This window comes from Eptatretus burgeri, chromosome 14, assembly GCF_056783735.1.
Source record: "Eptatretus burgeri isolate ZD-2024b chromosome 14, Ebu_testis_v1, whole genome shotgun sequence".
Classification (NCBI taxonomy): Eukaryota; Metazoa; Chordata; class Myxini; order Myxiniformes; family Myxinidae; genus Eptatretus; species Eptatretus burgeri.
The window spans coordinates 16,976,492-17,000,748 of NC_140974.1; the positions used below are offsets into that span (position 1 = coordinate 16,976,492).

General features: G+C 44.5%; 1 protein-coding gene across 8 annotated transcripts in view; it reads left to right on the forward strand.

The window, feature by feature from the left end:
• Positions 1-24,257, forward strand: part of LOC147012715 (uncharacterized) — a 286,616-nt gene that overhangs the window by 13,599 nt on the left and 248,760 nt on the right. For all 8 annotated transcript variants that reach the window (XM_085853811.1, XM_085853813.1, XM_085853814.1 and 5 more), the window contains exons 2-4: positions 10,886-10,984; positions 17,635-18,189; positions 19,617-19,679. In XM_085853811.1, coding sequence (XP_085709937.1) covers positions 10,903-10,984; positions 17,635-18,189; positions 19,617-19,679 — 700 coding nt within the window. In that variant the 5' untranslated portion in view covers positions 10,886-10,902. The remainder of the gene's footprint in view (positions 1-10,885; positions 10,985-17,634; positions 18,190-19,616; positions 19,680-24,257) is intronic.

Below are 24,257 nucleotides of genomic sequence, written 5' to 3' on the forward strand. Positions count from 1 at the left end.
AGAGCCTACCACTCTCTGCTCGAACTGTAGTGCTCCGAGGGATGGGCTTGGATGAACGTAATGCGCGAATTCCCCTGTAACCGGGACGAGAATCACCTGTCCACAGGTGATGCTCTACCCCCTCACAGATTCCTCGCACATAGGCCTCCTTGTCCACCCTCAGTGCACGTACAGTTTTACGCCTCAGCTCCCTGAACAGCTCAGCTCTGCCATTCAGCCTGGCCCTGCGACTCTGGTCAATGGTATCCAGTGTCCCTTGAGAGACAAAATTCTTCTTTGCCCTGCAGTGAGCTCCAAGGCATCCACCGGCAACATCAAGGACGGTGGTCTTGAAGGCGCTCCACAACTCTTCAGGACCCCCCAAAGCACCCAGACCCCCCAAGTGTCCACTCAGCCTGTTCGCAAACTCCTCAGCTACTCTCTCATCCCTGAGCTTGGCAACATCCAGCCTCGGCTGGGATGGTACCATTCTCCAGGATTTAAGGTGCAGCTTTAGAGTTGCTACAACAAGCCTGTGGTCAGTATTGAGGAACTGAGCACTCTGGTAGACCCTGCAGTTCTGGATCATCCTCCAACGACCGTCAATGAGGACATGGTCAATCTCCTTTGCCACACCGCCAGCGTTGGAATACCAAGTCCAGCAATGAGCTTGTGGGCGCTGAAACCATGAACCAGCCACCCTAAGTCCATGACTTCTTGCAAAGTCAAGGAACTTAGTGCTATTCTGGTTCATAGTTCCTGACCCATGGGGACCAACACACACCTCATAACCGTCTCTATCAGTTCCAGTCGATGCATTGAAATCCCCCAAGACTAGAAGTGTATCTCGTCTGGGGCACTGATCAACCACAGACTCGAGTGTGGCGTAGAATGCATCCTTCACGGTGAGATCACTCGCCTCAGTCGGAGCATAAACAGAGACCAGGGAAATGACACCTAAGGAGTGACGAATCCTTAATCTCATAATACGCTCGTTGACCGGTGTTACCTCAATTATCATTGGGGTCAACTTATTGGACACAGCTACAGCAACTCCTTGGGCATGGTAACCATCAGAGCGACCAGACCAATAGTAGGTGTAGCCACCCACCATTATCTCGCCGCAATCCGGTCTCCGAACCTCAGAGAGAGCTGCAATCCCGATGTCCAAATGCTTGAGCTCAGATGATAACAGAGACCTGTGATCATCCTCTCTTAGGGATAGGACATTCCAGGCACCCACCCGAAGGGACCGCCTCAGGTTAACCCAAGGAGACCGCCGTCTGGTGGACGACACCTCAGCACCACTCCGACACACTCTCCCGCAATCTGACCCAGGGATGTTACCCCGTGGTTTCCCTCCTATCAAAGATTGGGGGTCCCAAAGGCTTTGTCCCAATCCCGTCATCCGGTGAGCTGCCCTGCGAAGGGAAGCTGCACAGGAGGTACTCCCACGGAGTTGCTTTTCAGATTTTTTTGCGTTTTTGCGTTTTGCGGAATGAAGGGTTTTACGGTGGCCGGAGTGCAAATCCTGCCACCAACCTCCTAATAAGAAGTGACCCAACTGCAGGAGGACGTCCGCAGACACAGTTGGGCACTAGATATGGATGGCCGTTGGCTCACAAGGAGCTCCTCTGCCCTTTGACAGGTTTTGTTTTTAATCCTGCTGGGTGTCCATATCCAAACACCCTCCTCACCAGAAAACCTGGTGGGGGAGACGGTTTAGTCGCCGACAACCCGACAAGAGAGAGGGGATCAAAAGGATCCGGGAAAATTATTAATTTTTGATGGATTTTTGAAGAATAGGTAAGATTCGGGAATGGAAGATTATAGGAAGAAATCATGAAGGTAATGGTGAGAGTGGGTCAGCTCAAGTGGAATAAAGATGATGTGCCAGCAGGAGGAAGAAGAAGAATTAGAGGAGGAAGAAGAAGGATTGGGACTCGTGGGTATGCACGGAGAAAGGTAGTTTTTTTGTTTGTTTTGTTTTTTTTTGTTTTGGATTTAAGACAAGAAACAGAGTGTTTGGTCAAGAGGGATGGGGGATGTTGGGAAAGTAGGAATTGAAGGTAATAGGGAGAGAATACAAATAAAAACGATCGTACACCAAGAGGGGGAAGGATGGGAAGGCCTCAAGGAACCTGGTAAGACAAGGTCGATGAAAACTCACAACATCCCACGATTTTTGAAACAAACCGAACTCATAACACACAGTAACATGTAGGTGTTCTACCTACGTTCTACCTCTTCCTTTTCGGTCTTACACCCTCTGCTCTTTCTGTGCTTTGTCCCCCACTCCCCAGGATTCTGCAGGGCTCATACAGTCCACCATCAACCCCCTTCTGGTGAAACTACCTAAATCCAAGATCACTGCTCACCTCCACTCATTTGTTACTCTTTTTTTTTTCCCCCCACCTGCAGAACCAACTTCAACATTCTCTTCAATCTCATTCATCCCTCCAGGTATTCAAGACAGCTGTTCACCACCATCTCAGATCATCCCCCAATCCAAAACCATGATCTTTTCAACCCTCGTTCACCCCACCCAAATCCCTCCTCCTAATTTTCTAGTTTTTCCTCCTTGGAGTTTCCTTCTCCGTGCATGCATATTTTGCATCTGTTTTTGTCTGTTACGTCCTGATGCGTTCAGTGTGCTCGCCCTTCTACAAGCCTTTACTTGACTCCGTATATAAAAAAATGAACAAGTTGCCAAATACAAATGTTAATATTCTGATGATAACTTTTGAACTGCAAAGAGAATTTTTTTTTTATCTCAAACATAGTGTTTGCTTCTTTCATTGTTCCCCCCCCCCCCCATTGCATGTGTTACTTGCGAGACATAGATGTGGATATATCATTGATGGCTTTGCATTGTGTGTGCATTTCATGCGTCATTTGCATCGTGCATGGGTTGGTTTGATTGGGGGTGGTAGACGTGACGGCTGTGTTGAGCCACCCAGGTGTCCTTTGGAGTGAGGTTACTCTTGTGGAATGCTACGTGGTGCACTTTGAACTTCACCCTGGGAGTGGCGTCGCTCCCCGTGCAGCTCCTGTTTTTGGAGACTGACGTTTCTGTGGACAGTGGTTGCTTGAGCAGTGCAGGGCTCCATACTCTGTTACATAACTATTTGTTGACCTTGGGAGTGGTGGCGATGGTAATTTCGAGGAGGAAGAGAGAGGACGAGCTCCCAGCCACACTTCAGAGCGTAGTCAGATGAGTTCAACAATCGTGGACGTCGATTCAATGTGATTATTATCCAGTACATCTCGGATCACTGGCAGTAAAATTCAGCTTATACCCATTCAATTTCACGAAGAATAAACTGCACTTTCAAATTTGGAACTCCACAATCTGTGGCTATTCAAAGCAGAGATGACGATCCAGATCTGGGAGATGAAAGCAAAAACGTAATATCTCAGTGATCAACAATCATAATCAATTCTGGAATAAGGCCGTAGCTCAGAGTACTTACTATGGCTCACTATTTGGATGGCTAAACCAACCAGTGGAGTGCCATCACTGGGCAAAAGAGAAAATACATGCCAGTCATTGTAATGTCAAGAAGGAAAGAGAACTTCAAGCGGTGGCATAATTCATATGGCTTTAACAAGAATGTTCGTATTCCCTTATCCAAGGCACATCGATGGTCACCACATAACCCAAGTTTATTGGCTTTCTGAAACGCTCAAGTCCAGTGAGATCTATGACTTTGTTCTTTCTATTCTGTGGAATTTGATATTTTTGCCAAAACAAAGTTTTGGCTAAAAGGAGATGGTCGTGATGGCCATAGTCACAGCAGACATTCTCCCTAATTTCAGCCTTCAGACATCACTACATAAAGTGAGAAGCTGTGGATGTTAGTTACATCATCCTTTGCATCAGCGACAAGAAATAATCCAAGGAACATTCCTTCAAATCGTTTGATGGTCTTGAACTATTTGTACACCCTCCCATTGGTGATTATCTGAGGTTGATAACTGTATATTGCCCAAAACTTAATTCCCGAAACAAACTTGTGTCTATTCAGCTTTTTTTGACAAACTGAGTGTTGGCTCAGTGGTTGTTAGAGTGGCTGGCTTGGGATCTTGAGGTTCCTGAGTTTGAACTCTCTTGGCTGCTGAATTAACACCAGGTGGGGTTATTTCAGCCTGTCATCCTTCTGAAGTCAGTGAAATGAGTACCAGTGTACTGGTAACAGGGGCACAGCATCAGTGGCATAGTCATGCCCCAACAAAAGGATAGCGACCCATCAGCCAAGCTGCCATATGTAAGCAGAAGAAGGTTTTTTGATGAAGCTTCACAATTTGAGGTAGTGGTCAATTCACTTTCGAGTAATTTTATAATCCGTGGTGATTTCAATACACATGTCGACAATTAGGGATGTCGTGAAACGAGATCTTTGAGTTTGTTCAATCTCCTCATTCACGAGATCACATGCTCTGTCACGTGATTGTGAGAGACATGGCGGACCTTTTCAGGAAATTTTCCATGTTTGATGGCAGACCTTGGGATCGTGCCATTTTTAATTTTTATTTTTATTTTTACCGCAGCACTGTTTCACCCTGTTGCAACAAAGCAGAACATGAAAATCCAAAAGGTCCAACAAGTTAACTTCGATAACCTCATAGGAGAGATCACAGATGCTTTATTTGAGGAAAGCCATCCTGAAGAACTCGATAACGACGTCGATTACTACAACAATTTACTCCGGAACATCCTTGACCAACATGTGCCAATCGCTTCCCGTGAAATTCAATTAAGACCTCAGGCCCCCTGGTATGATGGATTTCTGAGGGGCAGTGAAGTGAGACGAACGTTCCCTAGAAAGGAAATGGAAGAAGTCAAGGTTGACGGTAGACAAGAAGGCCTTTCATATCAAGTCTAAAGCCAAAAAATGGCTTTCGTTCGGAGCAGATTGCCCACTGTGACAAAGAGCAACTCTTTTAAATTGTTGCTTAAATGATGATAAATATGGAATCACAGGATCTGCCTTCTCATCAGTCAGATCATGAACTTGCTCAGAGGATCAATCTTTTTCTTGAAGAGATAAGCAACCTCCGATTACCATTTGATTAAACCACTCTCCCAAAGGTGACAAATGGGACACCTGAATTCAATTATTACCTGGCAGAGTTTCAGCCTGTCTTACCATCAGAAGTAATTGAAGATCATCGAGAACTCAAAAATCAAGACGTGTTTGCTTGATCCTTGTCCTGCCCTAATTACTAACAAATGTCTTGATTCTCTTGTGCCAGCGTACCATATCTAACATTACAAACAGCTCATTGGAACAGGTGTGTATCCCTCAGCACTGAAATCTTTCCTCGTAACACCTGTCTTGAAGAAATCGACCATCAACCCAGAAGTTTTGTAGAAACTATTGACCCATCCCCAACCTTCCCTTCTTGGAGAGAGTGATTGAGCATGCTGTTGTGAGACAGTTCCACTCCCTCGTCAAAGAATACTCCATCCTGTATTGCAGAATGCAGTCAGCATACCAACAACGGCTCGGTGTGTAAACTGCTTGGAGACGTGTACTCCACGGTCGACTGAAAACATGAGATAGTCAAGGTGAAATAATCCGAATACTCTGATCTTATGTCTGCTGTTGACATGATTGATCATGCCCTGTTAATGACTCGCTTGAAGGAAAGTTTTGGGTCGTGACATGGCTATAAATTGGTTTACCTTGTAACTTTGGGTGAGAAAGGAAAAGAAAGATCTGACCCTGTATTTCTCGAGTGAGGATTGTCGCAACTGGTTTGTTCTCGGTCCAGTGTTATTTCAATGCTATAGTACATCACCTCCATTTTTCTTCGAATTTTGGATGCAGCACAAGGCTGCAGGATGGCATCAATTTCTGAGGGCATGCCTGTGCCCCATATGCAGTGCCCTTTATAGGTGATGTCACAAATTTATAATTTGGCCATGTTGCCGGTGATAGCTCATCTATGCTTTGCGAAGGACACAGTGGGATCTTTAACGTCCACCAACGAATTCTGGCAGACAGGGCTCAGTTTAACATCCATCGGAGGGTTGGCACACACATTGATAAATCACCCTGCCTGTGAAACACCAGGATTATAGTTATATAGCTGGGTCGGGATTCAAACCAGGGATAGACCACTTCGAGGTGAGTGTGCACACCTCCAGGCCATCCTGCCAGCCTACCACCCCTATGATGGGCATCATAAAGGCACATGGAATATCATGTATGTTCTATGCTAATGAAAGACAGCTTAACATCACGAGTGATCCTGCTGAGAGAGATCAAGCAATTGACAGTTTTGAACATTCCATTCAAGATGTTAAGAATTGTATGATTCCGAACTTCCTCACTCGAAATGACAGGAAGATATAAGTTCGACATTTCCCCTCAATAACATCAGCAGGTCTCAGAATTTTACCACTACCACCACAGGTGGATGGAGGTTATATTTTTCTCACCCATTTTTGTCTGTCTGTCTGTCTGTCTGTCTATCTGTCTATTTGTTTATCTGTGTGCAGAATTTCTCAAAAAGTTACGGATGGATTTGTAAAAAAAAACCTGGTGGACAAGTTGTGTGTGTGTGTGTGTGTGTGTGTGTGTGTGTGTGTGTGTGTGTGTGTGTGTGTGTGTGTGTGTGTGTGTGTGTGTGTGTGTGTGTGTGTGTGTGTGTGTGTGTGTGTGTTTGTGTGAAAAGGAGGAATTTATGATATTTTGGTGAAGATCTGGATCTGGACACTAAAAAAATTTTGATTCATAAATCGATTCTTCATCATTGAGAGATAGGGCCAAAAACTATATATAGCATGATATCTCAAAAAGTTATGGACGGATTATGATAAAACGAGGTGGATGAGTTGGGTAGTTGACAAGAACAAGCCGATTAGATTTTGGAGGTCCGGATCCAGATCCAGCCGATCAGTGGAATGCAAAACGTAAACTGTTCAGCCTGGCAAAGGTTTGCGCTCCACAGAGCACCATTCTGGTTTCTTCTATTTGTCTAAAAATCCCAAAAAAGGTTTGGTTCACTCTGTTGAGCATTCTCATCTGAGCAATTAGCTCATGTTGTCATCCGAAGTTAACATCCCGTATACTGTTGATTTATTTATTGTTCCATAATCTCCTTGTCCTGCAGCCTGATCAATGCACTGTCCTCGCTCCTCGGTGAGCCTTGGACACCGTAGAGTATGACATTGTGTGGCCCATATACATCTCGTACCGTTGTATCTCTTCATTGCCACAATATCTTTGCTCAGGCTTGGTTTGAGGTCATATACAGCAGGTGACAGAGCAAATGATGTAAGGCTGCCTCGTCATTTTTGAGGGACTATCATTTCCATAAAGAAGACGTGCTTGCAGCAAGCAGGTGGTCTTCCAAAGTAAACCATTTTCAATAAATACGATCACTTCATGATGTATTTAATAAATTGCTGACCATTGCTTGTTCAGAGTGTTTTTTTTTTCCATATTTTTCATAGTCCTGTGCATTCCAGCTATTAATTTCACTTGATGGACAAGATAATTTATGAATGATAGAACTACATGGAATGTACACAAGCTTCTCAGCCTCTTGATTGCTTCATGATGGAGATGCACTTGTGAGACTTGCCACGTTGCTGTATTTTTTTTTTCATTAATGTAAAGCAAGATCAGAAAAGGGACATCTGCATTTGAGAGTTGGAAGGCAGACAAGATGTTAAGAATTGTCTGATGTCTATTCTTTACCCATCGATTCGTTTCCAAGGTGTTGTTAGTTATCCAGGGAAGGCAATTGTACCTAAAAGGATATACTTGGCAACTTGCTCACCTTTGAACTCATGTCTACGGTCTTGGGTTTGATTCAAGGCAGGGTCAATTTTTAGATGAGCTGTTAAGCTGGGTGTCTTCACTGAACAGGTGTCTTGTCTGAATAGGTGTGCTTCTCTGAATAGGTACGCAGTTAAAATATTTCATGGTGTATTTCACTTCTCTGAATGGGTGTGCTTCTCTGAATAGGTGTGCAGCGTTATAATATTTAATAGGATTTTTTTATATCGTGGAAGAGATCATGGATGTGCATGGGTGAGTGTGTTTGGTCGTGATGGAGTGCACGTTTTAAAGAGTGATGTGAGGAGGAGACAATAGACACAGGGACAGGATTCCATATTTGGGAGAATCGGGGGATGAATGAATGCAGGTGGGCAACCAGTTTGGACTTTGGGAGGGTGACCAGGTGAGGGTTTCGTGAAAATCTCGTGTGACCTGGGGTGGCTTGGGGACGGTAAAGGTAATAGAGGGCAGGAGGAGCGAGGACAGATGTGTCTTCTATGAAAAAGAGAGCCCGACCAACTTGACACAGGTGAGAGGGTGACAGAACCAGGTACCAATTTATGATGGATTGAGGCCTCATCCTCAAAAGAGGATTTGTGAAGAATATTCATCCCATTTTAACGAACCCCCAAAATATCGGATGATTTACACGTCCCCCATAAAATTGTGGATATGATACGTCACCAATTTGCCAAATGGAAACTTCTTGTTTCAAATTCTCCTTGAATCCTCATTGCTTGCAGCATTTTCATATCAAGCAGAATCTGTAAGCACAGTTCACATGTCTTCTTCCGCCACGTTTCTCGTCTTGCACCCTCTGCCCTCTCCGTGTCCCCCACCCCAGTTCTCACAAGGATCAACCGTCTTCTCATAAAACTCCCAAAATCCAAAACCACTGCTCACCTCCACTCATTAGTTCCTCTCTTTTTCTTTCCCGCCTGTGGAACCAACTTCCGCATCCTCTTCAATCTCTTTCTTCTCACCAGGACTACTCGACAGCTGTTCCCCACCATTTCAGATCATCCAACATTCAAAACCATGATATTTTCTACATCTGTTAAACCATCCCCACCCTCAAAACTTTACTCCAGTATCCATCTTGACCACCACTTGTGTCCTCCCCAACCGCTCATCATTACCCACATCCCTTGTTTGTCTGTCTCCGTCATTTTCTCCCTCTGCCCTGCTGTTGCCATTTCCCCCATCTCTTTCTCTTGTTGCCCTCGCCAAATTTGGGTCCTTTTTTGTTTGTTTGTTTGTTTGTTTGTTGGGTAGTCGATCTAGTCGAAAAAATAAAAAAAAAATTTCAAAACATTTTTTTTTTTGAGATTTGTTCTACCCTTATTATCAGTATTTAAAATGGCGATTTCAGTTAATACAATGGCGATTTCGATAAAACTTGGTTGGTAGGTTCATACAATGACCTAGTTGTGTGCAAATGAGAACCGTTGCTATGGACACCACCGATGCCAAGCAACGGGACTGAAATTTTTGAAAAATCATAAAAAATTAATTTTTTCAAAAATCGGGCCACGAGCGACTGTGGGCAGTACATTCAGCCATGTTGTCAAAAATTTCCAGCCGGATCCTATGAAAACTGTCGGAGAAGATAAACTTTGAATGAACCCTGGTCGAAAACAATAAAAAAACGAAGTTCGTTATATCTCAGAGACTGAGTCAGATATACATGAAACTGGTATGGTAGGTTCATGGTATGTCCTAGTTATGTGTGAGAAAGAACCGTTGCTATGGACCTCTCCGTTGCCTAGCAACGGCCAAAAAACCTCCAAATGTGGGGGTATTTTAACGAAAAAACAATCTTCAGCATTAACCCTTGAAGCTAGAATCATTAATTTTCTTGTGCTTAATCCTCAGGTCATTCCCCATCGAACGGGCCCATCGCATCAGGTTCTATTCTTTTGGGTAGTCAACTACCCATGTCCGCCTACCGGCTTGTCTGTTTGCCTGTCTGTCTGTTTGTCCACACAGAACTTTCGTGTTTTTCTCCGCAACTGCTTCTCGGATTGAGACGAAAATTTCACCATTGGTGCGACTACTCATGTAGAATGTTTTAATGATAATCATGACGTTATACGTCACGTAGTGTGGCAAACATATTGGAAAAACGGAAAAAAATTTGGACCTCTGCATCTCTAAAACCGTACAAAGGAAAAAATTGAAACTTGACACAGAGCAAGTACTTCTCATGGGGAATGAAATTGACTTTTTATGATGTTATAGGTTTCCTTGTTATGACGTGATAATTGCATATGTAGAACGCCACATCCGATCAGTAGGAGAAATTTTGAGGGTAATCTCGGGATAAAATGGTCTATAGAAAAAAAATTAATTACATCATCAGTCACGTGATTCGGCCGCCATTTACAAATAAATTTTTTTTTAAGCTTTCAAAAATCTTCTTCTCTGAAGTGGCTGAACAGATCGAGGTGAAACTTTACACGTATGACCGCCTGTCCATGAGGAACAAAGGTTCACACATATGATATCATAGGTCACATGGTTGGCAGCCATATTGAATTTATCCAAAAACCAATAAAAATAAACCACTCAAAAGAAGCCCTGGTGACAGTCTGCAATCTCTGATTGCTCTTTTTCTTGTTCCTTTTTGTTATGCTGTATCCTGATCCATTCTGTGTAGTAGCTCTTCTATGAGCCTTGATCATAGATAAAAACAATCAAGCATTTAAAAAAGAATTTCAATTCAAACTTCCTTGTATTTATATTCTTTATATAACCAATAATACAATAGTTGGCACAATTGGTTTTAATTATTAGGCCTGCTCTTGTTTCAGTATAATGTTGTGATATCTAGAAGTCACAAAGGAATGCAGATAAAGCAGCTACATTACTGTCTGCCCTCTCCACACCCCAAGGTATGCTGTACTCTATTGTACAACACACTGCCTGCAAAGCATCAGCTTGGCAGTTTATTGCCCCATCTGATGTCCTTGTAATTGAATCCCAAAGTGAAGGACTTGAGGCTGAGAATGTTACCACCGAGCTCATATGAATGTCTGTCTCACAATGTGTCGATGCTGGTTGGACGTGAGGATGGACAACGATCATGTTTTCGTCTGCTCATGTTTCAGGTGCGGCTTGAATCGTCATGACTGCCTGGTTTGGAGCATGTGTTCTTATTTACACAGCCATCGTCGCATTGCACAGTGGCATGGCAACGGCCACAGCAGGTAAGAATTTTCTCATAATGCATTACGTTCAATAAGCGAGGTTAGAGCGAAAGAGGATTTCCAAGGTGCACCTTATCTCGCACAAACTGATGGAATGAAATACCAAATCCTCCTCGTTTCAGTGATTCTTGGGTGGCTTTAGACAGGCACGCATGCCTTGTGTGCAGCTTGTTCACCCTGAGTTTGGAAATGCCTTCTGATAATCATTTGGCGAGATTTTCCTCACTGTACGGGTGCGATGAACAGGAGTTCACTTGGGAGGTTGATGTCAATTAAAAATTGATTCAATCTTAGTTTGTAATATCTTCATCTTGTCTTTCTATTCAAGTTTTGTCAACACAAATGACAACTGGAGTTTTAGTGCAGAGAATAAACCTTGGACGATTTTCTTCAGAGTGAAATTTTGGGACTTGGCACAATCATGATGATCCATATGACCTTCTCAATTGCATATTTTCCCTTGTGATCTGGAAATGAAAATTTAGGCACAAGTTCTTCAATAAGGTTGTCATAAGTTTTAAATGTTTATATTACATTTGCTTGTGGACTTCTTTTATTTTTTGAATTGCTATTGTGCCTGTCGGCAAAAGTTATTGAATCCTAAAAAGTATGGAATATAACCTTTTAACCCTTTGAATCCCATCGGCCATTTTAACAGCCACTATTCAAACCTCCACACACCCGAGAGTCCATTTTACCAGCTGCTATTCAAACATCCATATAACCAAGTGGCTGGTTTACTGGTCACTATTCAACCTCCATACACCCGAGAGCCCATTTTACCAGCTGCTATTTAAACTTCCATATACCCGAGCGTCTGTTTTACCGGCCCCTATTCAAACATTCATATAACCAAGTAGCTGGTTTACCAGTCACTATTCAAACCTCCATAAAACCGAGCAGTCAGTTTGCCGGCCGCTATTCAAACTTCCATATACCTGAGAGCCCATTTTACCAGCTGCTATTTAAACTTCCATATACCCGAGCGTCTGCTTTACAGGCACCTATTCAAACATTCATATAACCAAGTAGCTGGTTTACCAGTCACTATTCAAACCTCCATAAAACCGAGCAGTCAGTTTGCCGGCCGCTATTCAAACTTCCATCTACCTGAGCGGCCATCTTACCAGCCACGATTGAAATCTCCATAGACCTGAGTGGCTGGTTTATCGGCTGCTATTAAAACCTCCACATATCCCAACAGCCAGTTTACCAGCTGCGATTCACACTTTCATATACCCGGGCGGCCACTTTACCGGCTGCTATTCAAATCTCCATATACCTCAACAGCCAGTTTACCGGCCGCTACTCAAATCTCCATATACCCGAGTGGCTGGTTTACCGGCCGCTATTCAAATCTCCATATACCCGAGTGGCTGTTTTATCGGCCACCATTCAAAGTTCCATATTCCCGAGCGGCGATTTTACCGGCCGCTATTCAAACCTTCATATACCCCAACAGCCAGTTTACCGGCAGCTATTCACACTTCCATATACCCGAGCGGCCATTTTACCGGCTGCTATTCAAATCTCCATAGACCTGAGTGGCTGGTTTATCAGCCACCATTCAAACTTCCATATTCCCGAGCGGCCATTTTACCGGCTGCTATTCAAACCTTCATATACCCCAACAGCCAGTTTACCTACTGGCCACTATTCACACTTCCATATACCCGAGCGGCCATTTTACCGGTTGTAATTCAAACCTACATATACCCAGTGGCTGGTTTACCGCTTGCTATTCAAACCTCCATATACCCAGTGGCTGGTTTACCGGCCGCTATTCAAACTTCCATCTTCCCGAGCGACCGTCTTACCAGCCACTATTCAAATCTCCATAGACCTCAGTGGCTGATTATTGGCCACCATTCAAACCTCCATATACCCCAACAGCTGGTTTACCGGCCGCTATTCACACTTCCATATACCCGAGCGGCCATTTTACCGGCTGCTATTCAAATCTCCATAGACCTGAGTGGCTGGTTTATCAGCCACCATTCAAACTTCCATATTCCCGAGCGGCCATTTTACCGGCTGCTATTCAAACCTTCATATACCCCAACAGCCAGTTTACCTACTGGCCACTATTCACACTTCCATATACCCGAGCGGCCATTTTACCGGTTGTAATTCAAACCTACATATACCCAGGGGCTGGTTTACCGCTTGCTATTCAAACCTCCATATACCCAGTGGCTGGTTTACCGGCCGCTATTCAAACTTCCATCTTCCCGAGCGACCGTCTTACCAGCCACTATTCAAATCTCCATAGACCTCAGTGGCTGATTATCGGCCACCATTCAAACCTCCATATACCCCAACAGCTGGTTTACCGGCCTGCATTCAAACCTCCATAGACCCGAGGGGCTGGTTTACCGGCTGCCATTCAAACCTCAGTATACCCGAGTGGCTGGTTTACGGGCCGCTATTCAAACCTCCATATACCAGAGAGGCTGGTATATGGTCCGCCATTCAAACCTCCATATACCTGAGAAGCTGATTTTACGGGCCGCTATTCAAACCTCCATATACCCGAGGGGCTGATTTACTGGCCGCCATTCAAACCTCCATATACCCGAGGGGCTGGTTTACGGGCCGCTATTCAAACCTCCATATACCCGAGGGGCTGGTTTACTGGCCGCCATTCAAACCTCCATATACCCGTGGGGCTGGTTAATGGGCCGCTATTCAAACCTCCATATACCCGAGAGGCTGGTTTACCCGCTGCGATTCAAACCTCCATATCCCCTCGAGGCTGGTTTACCGGCTGCTATTCAAACCTCCATATACCTGAGAGGCTGGTTTACCGGCTGGTATTCAAACCTCCGTATACATGAGTGGCTGGTTTACCGGCTGGTATTCAAACCTCCATATACCTGAGAGGCTGGTTTACCGGCTGCTATTCAAACCTCCATATACCTGAGAGGCTGGTATTCAAACCTCCGTATACACGAGTGGCTGGTTTACCGGCTGCTATTCAAGCCTCCATATACCTGAGAGGCTGGTTTACTGGCTGGTATTCAAACCTCCATATACACGAGTGGCTGGTTTACCGGCTGCTATTCAAACCTCCATATACACGAGTGGCTGGTTTACCGGCTGCTATTCAAACCTCCATATCCCCTCGAGGCTGGTTTACTGGCTGCTATTCAAACCTCCATATCCCCTCGAGGCTGGTTTACTGGCTGCTATTCAAACCTCCATATAAACGAGTGGCTGGTTTACCGGCCACTATTCAACCTTCTATATACCCGAGTGGCTTGGTTACCGGCTGCTATTCAAACCTCCATGTACCCGAGTGGCTGGATTACCGGCTGCTATTCAAACCTCCATATACCCGAGTGGCTGGTTTACCCGCTGCGATTCAAACCTCCATATCCCCTCGAGGCTGGTTTACTGGCTGCTATTCAAACTTCCATATACCTGAGAGGCTGGTTTACCGGCTGGTATTCAAACCTCCGTATACATGAGTGGCTGGTTTACCGGCTGGTATTCAAACCTCCATATACCTGAGAGGCTGGTTTACCGGCTGCTATTCAAACCTCCATATACCTGAGAGGCTGGTATTCAAACCTCCGTATACACGAGTGGCTGGTTTACCGGCTGCTATTCAAGCCTCCATATACCTGAGAGGCTGGTTTACTGGCTGGTATTCAAACCTCCATATACACGAGTGGCTGGTTTACCGGCTGCTATTCAAACCTCCATATACACGAGTGGCTGGTTTACCGGCTGCTATTCAAACCTCCATATCCCCTCGAGGCTGGTTTACTGGCTGCTATTCAAACCTCCATATCCCCTCGAGGCTGGTTTACTGGCTGCTATTCAAACCTCCATATAAACGAGTGGCTGGTTTACCGGCCACTATTCAACCTTCTATATACCCGAGTGGCTTGGTTACCGGCTGCTATTCAAACCTCCATGTACCCGAGTGGCTGGATTACCGGCTGCTATTCAAACCTCCATATACCCGAGTGGCTGGTTTACCGGCTGCGATTCAAACCTCCATATACCCGAGTGGCTAGATTACCGGCTGCTATTCAAACCTCCATATACACGAGTGGCTGGTTTACCGGCCACTATTCAACCTTCCATATACACGAGTGGCTGGTTTTCCGGCCACTATTCAAACCTCCAAATACCCGAGTGGCTTGTTTACCGGCTGCTATTCAAACCTCCATATGCCCGAGTGGCTTGTTTACCGGCCGCTATTCAAACCTCCATATACCCGAGTGGCTTGTTTACCGGCCGCTATTCAAACCTCCATATACCCGAGTGGCTTGTTTACCGGCTGTGATTCAAACCTCCATGTACCCGAGTGGCTTGTTTACCGGCTGCGATTCAAATCTCCATATACCTGAGTGGCTGGATTACTGGCTGCTATTCAAACCTCCATGTACCCGAGTGGCTTGTTTACCGGCTGCGATTCAAATCTCCATATACCTGAGTGGCTGGATTACTGGCTGCTATTCAAACCTCCATGTACCCAAGTGGCTGGTTTACCGGCTGCTATTCAAACCTCCATATACCCGAGTGGCTGGTTTACCGGCCACTATTCAAACCTCCATATACCCGAGTGGCTAGATTACCGGCTGCTATTCAAACCTCCATATACCCGAGTGGCTTGTTTACCGGCCGCTATTCAAACCTCCATATACACGAGTGGCTGGTTTACCGGCTGCTATTCAAACCTCCATATACCCGAGTGGCTAGATTACCGGCCGCTATTCAAACCTCCATATACCCGAGTGGCTAGATTACCGGCCGCTATTCAAACCTCCATATACACGAGTGGCTGGTTTACCGGCTGCTATTCAAACCTCCATATACCCGAGTGGCTAGATTACCGGCCGCTATTCAAACCTCCATATACCCGAGTGGCTTGTTTACCGGCTGCTATTCAAACCTCCATATACCCGAGTGGCTTGTTTACCGGCCGCTATTCAAACCTCCATATACACGAGTGGCTGGTTTACCGGCCACTATTCAACTTTCCATATACCTGAGTGGCTTGTTTACCGGCTGCTATTCAAACCTCCATATACCCGAGTGGCTGGTTTACCGGCTGCGATTCAAACCTCCATATACCCGAGTGGCTTGTTTACCGGCTGCGATTCAAACCTCCATATACCCGAGTGGCTTGTTTACCGGCCGCTATTCAAACCTCCATATACACGAGTGGCTGGATTACTGGCTGCTATTCAACCTTCCATATACCTGAGTGGCTTGTTTACTGGCTGCTATTCAACCTTCCATATACCTGAGTGGCTTGTTTACCGGCTGCTATTCAAACCTCCATATACCCGAGTGGCTTGTTTACCGGCTGCGATTCAATCCTCCATGTACCCAAGTGGCTGGTTTACCGGCTGCGATTCAAACCTCCATATACCTGAGTGGCTGGATTACCGGCTGCTATTCAAACCTCCATGTACCCCAGTGGCTGGATTACCGGCTGCTATTCAAACCTCCATGTACCCCAGTGGCTGGTTTACCGGCTGCTATTCAAACCTCCATATACCTGAGTGGCTGGTTTACCGGCCGCTATTCAAACCTCCATATACACGAGTGGCTGGTTTACCGGCTGCTATTCAAACCTCCATATACCCGAGTGGCTAGATTACCGGCCGCTATTCAAACCTCCATATACACGAGTGGCTGGTTTACCGGCTGCTATTCAAACCTCCATATACCCGAGTGGCTAGATTACCGGCCGCTATTCAAACCTCCATATACCCGAGTGGCTAGATTACCGGCTGCTATTCAAACCTCCATATACACGAGTGGCTTGTTTACCGGCTGCGATTCAAACCTCCATGTACCCAAGTGGCTTGTTTACCGGCTGCGATTCAAACCTCCATATACCTGAGTGGCTGGATTACCGGCTGCTATTCAAACCTCCATGTACCCCAGTGGCTGGATTACCGGCTGCTATTCAAACCTCCATGTACCCCAGTGGCTGGATTACCGGCCGCTATTCAAACCTCCATATACCTGAGTGGCTGGATTACCGGCTGCTATTCAAACCTCCATGTACCCCAGTGGCTGGATTACCGGCTGCTATTCAAACCTCCATGTACCCCAGTGGCTGGATTACCGGCCGCTATTCAAACCTCCATGTACCCAAGTGGCTGGTTTACCGGCTGCTATTCAAACCTCCATGTACCCCAGTGGCTGGTTTACCGGCTGCTATTCAAACCTCCATATACCCGAGTGGCTGGTTTACCGGCCACTATTCAAACCTCCATATACCCGAGTGGTTTACCGGCCACTATTAAAACCTCTGTATACCCGAGTGGCTGGTTTACCGGCCACTATTCAAACCTCCATATACCCGAGCGGCTGGATTTTTCTCCCGGGAGCCCATTGTGGGATAACCAAAGGTCCAAGGAGATCAGAGTTCAAAGGGTTAAGGTGAAAATTTTATGCAAGTGATGTTCCACGTTGAAATTTTTATACACGTGTCATTTTATGCAAATTTCATTCTGCACAGATGAATCCTTTTGAACGTCAAGTGATTTGATTGAAAATATCTGAGGCTGAAACTATAGATTTTAAATCAGGCCATTGCTCAGCCAAAAGTGTTTTTATTTAATCTACAGTTGCATCACGGTAGACATTGTACGTTATCCATGGGCTATTACTGTGTGCAGGTTGCAGTGGAGAGCGACATGATATCCTCATCTTGTTGGATGGCAGCTCAGCTATGGGCCAAACTGGCTTCACCAAGGCACGCCGATGGGTCCTGAGATTAACTGGTGCTTTGACTGCAAGTCATGGTGAGACTCGTGTCGGCTTGGTTACATTTGGAGCTTCTCCACATCTCATCTTCACCCCTGGGCAGCATGTACATCAGAGAGGCCTTCATCAGGCCATAAGAAGGACCAGGTTTCTGGGAGATGGCACGGCACGTGTTGGCAACGCTCTGGAATTTGTGGCTCGTCAGGAGGTTTGGGGACCGAGTAATGATACCACTGGCAGGGTGGCCATTGTGGTTATGGCAAGTCGAAGCCAGGACAGGGTAATGGATGGAGCTCAAGTGCTGCATGCTGCTGGTGTGTGGGTGTACGCGGTTGGAATCGGCTCTGTGCCTACCAGGCAGCTCTTGGCTGTAGCGTCTGAACCACACAGTGACCACGTGTGGCGGTTGAAACAAATTGGTCAGCTTCCACACCTTGTAAGAGCTTTACAGCAGAGTATTTGCTATGGTAAGGTTCTCCCTTTCCTTCCTATTTCCTTTGCATATGACACATGAAGTCCATGTAAAAGATGTTTCTTTTATTTTAATAATTTAACCACCCCAAAAAGTAAACTTACAAGTTGACGACATACGTTAGAAACACAAATTTTGCCAATTCGATTCAGTGACTGTACTTGGCATTTGTTCTTAAAATTATTTTGTTTGTATCTGCGATGTGTAAGTAGTGGATGGAAGATTTTCTACTTTGTTACCATGTTCACGTGGTGCTCAGGAGCACACCATTTGAGAGCAATTTTATAAGCTCATTAACTCCAAACCAAAGAACATAAATAAAACATCGCTGAACCCAATTAGGGATGATCCCGGGTATCAAACGATGCCGGTCCGACCGGGGCTCGACACCCTTCCATTTAATACCGACAGTTATCCAGAGCACGTCCGCCATCACTGACTTCCTGGGAAGGGTCTCAGGACATTGTCTGTGATTACGACCACCATTGTAGTGTTGTGTTACCTTTAGGGTCACAGTGTTGTGTTTAGGTAATTGTAAGTGTTGTGTTATCGAGAGGACTGGAAGCTGACAATCAATGTCATCTGAGTTCAGCCGAAGAGCCGACTTAAGAAGAACAAGTTACCTTGAACATTGACCTTCCTTGGTGGATTTCTTTTGACCTCCCTCTTCACCCCCACCACTTCTCCTCAACACAGTTGTCCCATTAACTTCGCATCGATATTCTCCCTAACTTCAATCGAACTTCCAAATTTCCTTTCCCTATTCTCCCTGCACTCCTCCTCTACTACCCCCTTCCTGTTATTGGTTCCTGAAACATACATGTAGATTGCAGATGGTCTAGTATACCGTTTTGGCAGGGCTGTGGTCAGTCTGGACAACTGCCTAACTGTACCATCTGTGTGCTCATACTTTAATGGGGTCGTCGTCTCTTCTTTATGCTTTATGAGATCGACTCAGAAGTAACATTGCAACGTCTGCAATATTTTTGTGGAAGGATGGGGGTTTGGGGAGAGGAGTGGACAGAACATTTTCTTCGACTCTTGTATGAGATACTGTACTGTTGTGAACTTTTTGCCACGGCCTTTATTGGTTGTACAAAACAAAAACGACTGTTGGACGTTGATGTTCACCACCTCTGAAATGTGACTTTTACATTGATTCATGATCGTGCAAAAAGTCCAAACAATTGTTAAAACCAAAAGACGATGTTGAGCGTACAAGAGATAAGAAGTCAGATACTCCACGCTAGATGTATACACACTTTCCATTTGCGCAATCACCGTCTGGAAATGCCAATTACAGTTGTGCAGTATTTTCCGTCACCCGAACAAAAACGTTTCCACGTCCACGCAATTTTAGTGATGTTTGACTCAGAGTTTACGGCGGCTAATGTTGCATTTTACATTCGTTTCTCTGAACAGATGCAATTTGTCAAAATCTGGAAGTTGACGAGAAGAACGGACCGGGAAAGCTCCTAATATCAGGTTTGTGTGGGAATACGTCTCACATCTGAAATGTTAAAGTGGGCGATTGTGGTTAAAATGCCAGTCTGAACACTTTTGCCTCTTGCTTCTCCACATATGGATTTGACTTCCATATTCCATATTCCATTTGGCCATCATACAATATAAGGCCCTCGTCCTTCAATTTGGTGAAAGCAAATTTTCCAAATGTCCTTTATTTTGTCTAGTTTATGTACAAACTCTTCCATGCTCTTTATTTGTTTATCTATCTGTCGATATTTATTTATTGATTGATTTATTTAAAAAAAAAAACCTCAAAATGCACAGGCGTACTGGCAGAGAAAGAGCAATGCCATCCACACAGCTTCAAATAATCATAGACAGAAAGATTGGATGTTTGGTTCATGCCACACACATTCGCTGTGCTCCAACGCATCGCAGAACTCTTGCCAGCAAAGGCCGTGTCTTTTATGAGTTAAATAAACTATTTGTGCACAACAAAGAGGCATAATGGTTCAACTCCAAGTCCTATTCAATGTGAGTGTGGGAAACCTGAACATCAAGTATTATGAGACAATAAAACATGTAAATATGTGTTCATGTGCACACACACACACACACACACACACACACACACACACGCACACTTTTAATATTCCATACTGTCAGCCCAGAGTTGACCAGTCTGACCTAATAATGCACAGGTAACACTCTTTGCTTTGAGCTGTCGAGCCTGGGTCCAATTCCCAACTCAACTATAAGCCGTCAGATTTGTGGTGTGGTTCGTTGGCATCACAAAGTGTGCCGTCCCTCGGAATGACTCGAAGCTCGGTGTCCCGTCTGCTAGCATTAGCTGGTGCATATTGAAGGTCCATTGGTGACTTCTGGAAAGGATAATGAAGAAATTACAAATTCCTGCCCAAATGGGTTCCAGTCGGACGGCAGACCCAGCCGCTCGTTTCATGAAACCATTGGACCAAAAGCACAAGAAGGTGGAAATAATTGGAGCCGTTAAAGAAGTCGTACACTTAGCCATTGACATAATCCGATGCGACATTTGGGATTATGCAGTTGTTGTTTAACTTTCATGGAACTTAGCAGGACAAGCCTTTGGAAATGAGTGTGAAATGCCTGACATTCGCATCGTTTATTTCCCGACGAGCAAGCCAAGAAAATAACACTTTCAAGCTCACATGCGGAGCACTTCATGTAACTTGTGCAAACCAGGGAAATGACATTGTCTGAAGACAAGATAAACTCACTTCATGTGATGTGTTTTCCTGGACCATAAACACAGACATTCATTGCTCTGGTCCTGCCGTGTAATCGTCCGCCTATCTGCATTGAGGCAGAATTCTGAGTACACGTTGTGACCATTATTGTTCTGTAAGCATTCATAATCAAAAACATTTTTTTTCTTTTTATAATTAATTTCATTAATTAGCATTCATGCTTTTCTTCCTTTGGTGAAACACCAAAAAATACCACCTCCTCTGTCAACTCCAAACCATAGCTCAGATGTCACTTTGATAAATTACTGAACTCGTAATTTCTGTCGGCTTCAACAAAGGATTGGCTGCTCATTTGGTAAGACACAATGACTTGTCCTGTGATTGTTTCCTATCGGTTGACCGTTAAGCTTTGTCCAAAAGGAGAAAGCAATTTCTGCAATTTCACTTTTGTGTGAAAGCCTTGGAAGTGCATTATGTGCCTTTTTCAGATGGTGTCTTTGTCATTGTGTTTGGATGTCTAAATTTTCGCAATACCTTCTGTTCAATTCCATGCTCGCAACACAGGGTGGTGCTTTTGATAGCTCGGAGTCTGTCATGCTTTGCCTTTGGAGTCTGCCATGCCCCTGAGGTGATGTCTTCAGCACAATTATCTCCTCGGTCTTCATTAATGACTTCTGTTTTCTTGGAAAATTCTCATTGCCTTTTTGTAGATGGCTCAACATGAATCTAGCACAGTTCCCCATCCCCTGTCGCGAAGTTTGTCAGCATCTTTCGACAAACACCTTTCGATGGCTGCAATCCTCATAGCACATTTTGAAAAGATGGAAAGCTGATTCAATACTTGGAACATGACTTTTAACCAAAGACAAGTTCCAGATCCTTACAGTTTTTCTCTTGAATTATCAGGTAAACCTACTTTTGTGCTGATGTTCATTTCCTTGAACTCTTGGGTCTCACGATCAGCCGTGACACCACGTTGACAGGTTGTTGCTCCAAGCTGGCCACTAAACCAGGGTGCATACTGGGAATTCTGCAGTGGGAAAAGGTTTATTTTGTTTCCAAAGTCAAGGCTCATGGAGGATAGAAAACATCAAATGGTTCAGGAGGTAACAGAACAAAAGGAACAGTTGAAAGAGAGGGGGAAACACAGCAACAGCAGGATTGAGGGACTAAATAGAGGGAGACTTGGACATGTAAGGGATGTGAGGAATAATGACTAGTCGGGTAGGACACAGGGGTTGAACAAGATGGTTACAGCTGCAAACTCTCAGGAAGGAAAAACTGGAAATTTGTAAAGAGGAGGACTTGGGAAGGGTTAACAGGGTATAAAAGATCTTAGTTTTGGATTGGGAGTGATCCAAGATGGTGGTGAACTGCTGTCTTGAAGACCTGAAAGGAAGGGTGAAAATTCAGAGAATGGAAGTTGAGAATGAATGGAATGGATTAAGAAATTAAGAGAATGGAATGGAAATTGATTCTACAGATGGTAAAAAGATTAATAAATGAGTGGAGATAAGCAGAAAGCATGGGTTTATTAAAAGGAAATCAAGTTGTCAACTTTACTTGAGATGTATGTGGCAGTTGTTGATTGGTTGGATAAGGGAAGTGTAGTGGATGGAGCATATCGAGACTTTCAGAAGGCATTTGATAAGGTACCACATCGGAGGTTGTTCGCTGAAGTTGGGGCTCGTGGCATGGCTCAGAGTAGTGAACTGGATTAGTGACAGGAAGCAAAGAGTGGCCTATGAGTGGGAGGATGTAATAGTGGCATACCTCAGGGATCAGTACAAGGACCATTATTAGGCCCCAATTGAACTTAGTCTGAAACGGAGGTATCTGGATTTGGTCTCGATTTTTGTGTCCGTATGTGCGTGCGTGTGTGCGTTCGCAACCATATCTCGTATATGTATTGACTGATTTTATTCATACTTGGCAGAAAGACAAGGCATTAGGGTATGCATAGGCATGTCTTATGTTTTCGAGATAAGATCAAAGATGACCGACTGGCGGCCATTTTAGTTGTAAAATAACCCAACATTGAACACATCCTCAGCCATTTCTCGGACATGCATTTACCAATGTTGTTCAAACTTTGGCACAAGCAAAGTACATGATGGCATACATGTGCATCTCACTTTATTTTGCGATCTATTCAAAGATGGCCGATTGGTAGACTGATGGCCATTTTAGTTGTACATAAATATGGGTGTCCCTTTAACTTCTTACAGAAAATTACTAAAACAACAGGGGCGATGACATTTCATTTATTTTCTACTTGTTCACTTTAAATTTGTTTTCTCCACAACCACTTGAGCTCATTAACACAATACCTTCAACATAGGAGCACCTACCCAAGGAGTAACAAAGGTACATGATGATCGGATGGAAACCAAAATGATGATGTGAGCATGAGTTGCAGGGTGTTTCACGTACCTGGAATAAACGGCTTCGACCTCACGATGATTTGACTGTCTGGTTAAGAGCAAGCTTTCCAAATTTGCAGATGACACAAACCTTCGACTTGATGTCGATAGATATCAGGATTCAGGAAAGTCTAAATACTTTAATTGATTAGGAACAAGGTTGACAGATACAGTTTAACATAAAGAAGTGTAAAGTGTTGGGGATGGGGGGAAATAATGAAAATAAAGATTACATGATTCAAAGGGCAATTTTGGAGCATGTCACCCAAGAGAAGGATCTGGGGTGGCAATAGATATGGGATGTAAGCAGACAGGACAGTGCCAGGTATCTATAGGTAAAGCAGACAAGGTTTTTCATTGTATTTGTTGGGTAAACTTATAAATCAAAATATAAAGAGTTTACACTGAATAGGAATTTAGTGAGACCTAACCTATCATATTGTTGAGTTTGGTCACCACATCTGAAGATGGATATAGCTGCCACAGAGAGGGTACAGCATAGAGCTACCAGGTTGAGGCTGAAGCTATGAGAAGCAGCTGAAGGAAAACGGGACATTTTACATTTTCTTGGTTTTGCAGAACTTTTCATGGCTGAGAAAGGATTTGTTGAGAGCACGTCGTCAGACTATTTTTCTCCTTTTTTGACTCCTTCCAGATTCCCCACCTTCTGCCTCTCGACACCAAATGGGCCTGACAGCAACAGGGTTCACGCTTTGTTCTCATTGGGTGAGCTACTTATAATGTTTACAGCTTTAGGCACTTCATGCTGGGGTGCCAGCCCATAGAGGAGAACAGCATGAATTGGTTAATGAGAGCTGGAGGCTGTGCTTAGTTCGGTGGGCTCTGTAATTCTGATTTTTCAAGGAATCATGACTGATGGGTAGGCCGGGAAGTTCAAGGGATTGAACCTCTTCCAGTGACTGGCCATGGAGATTCAGTGCCTT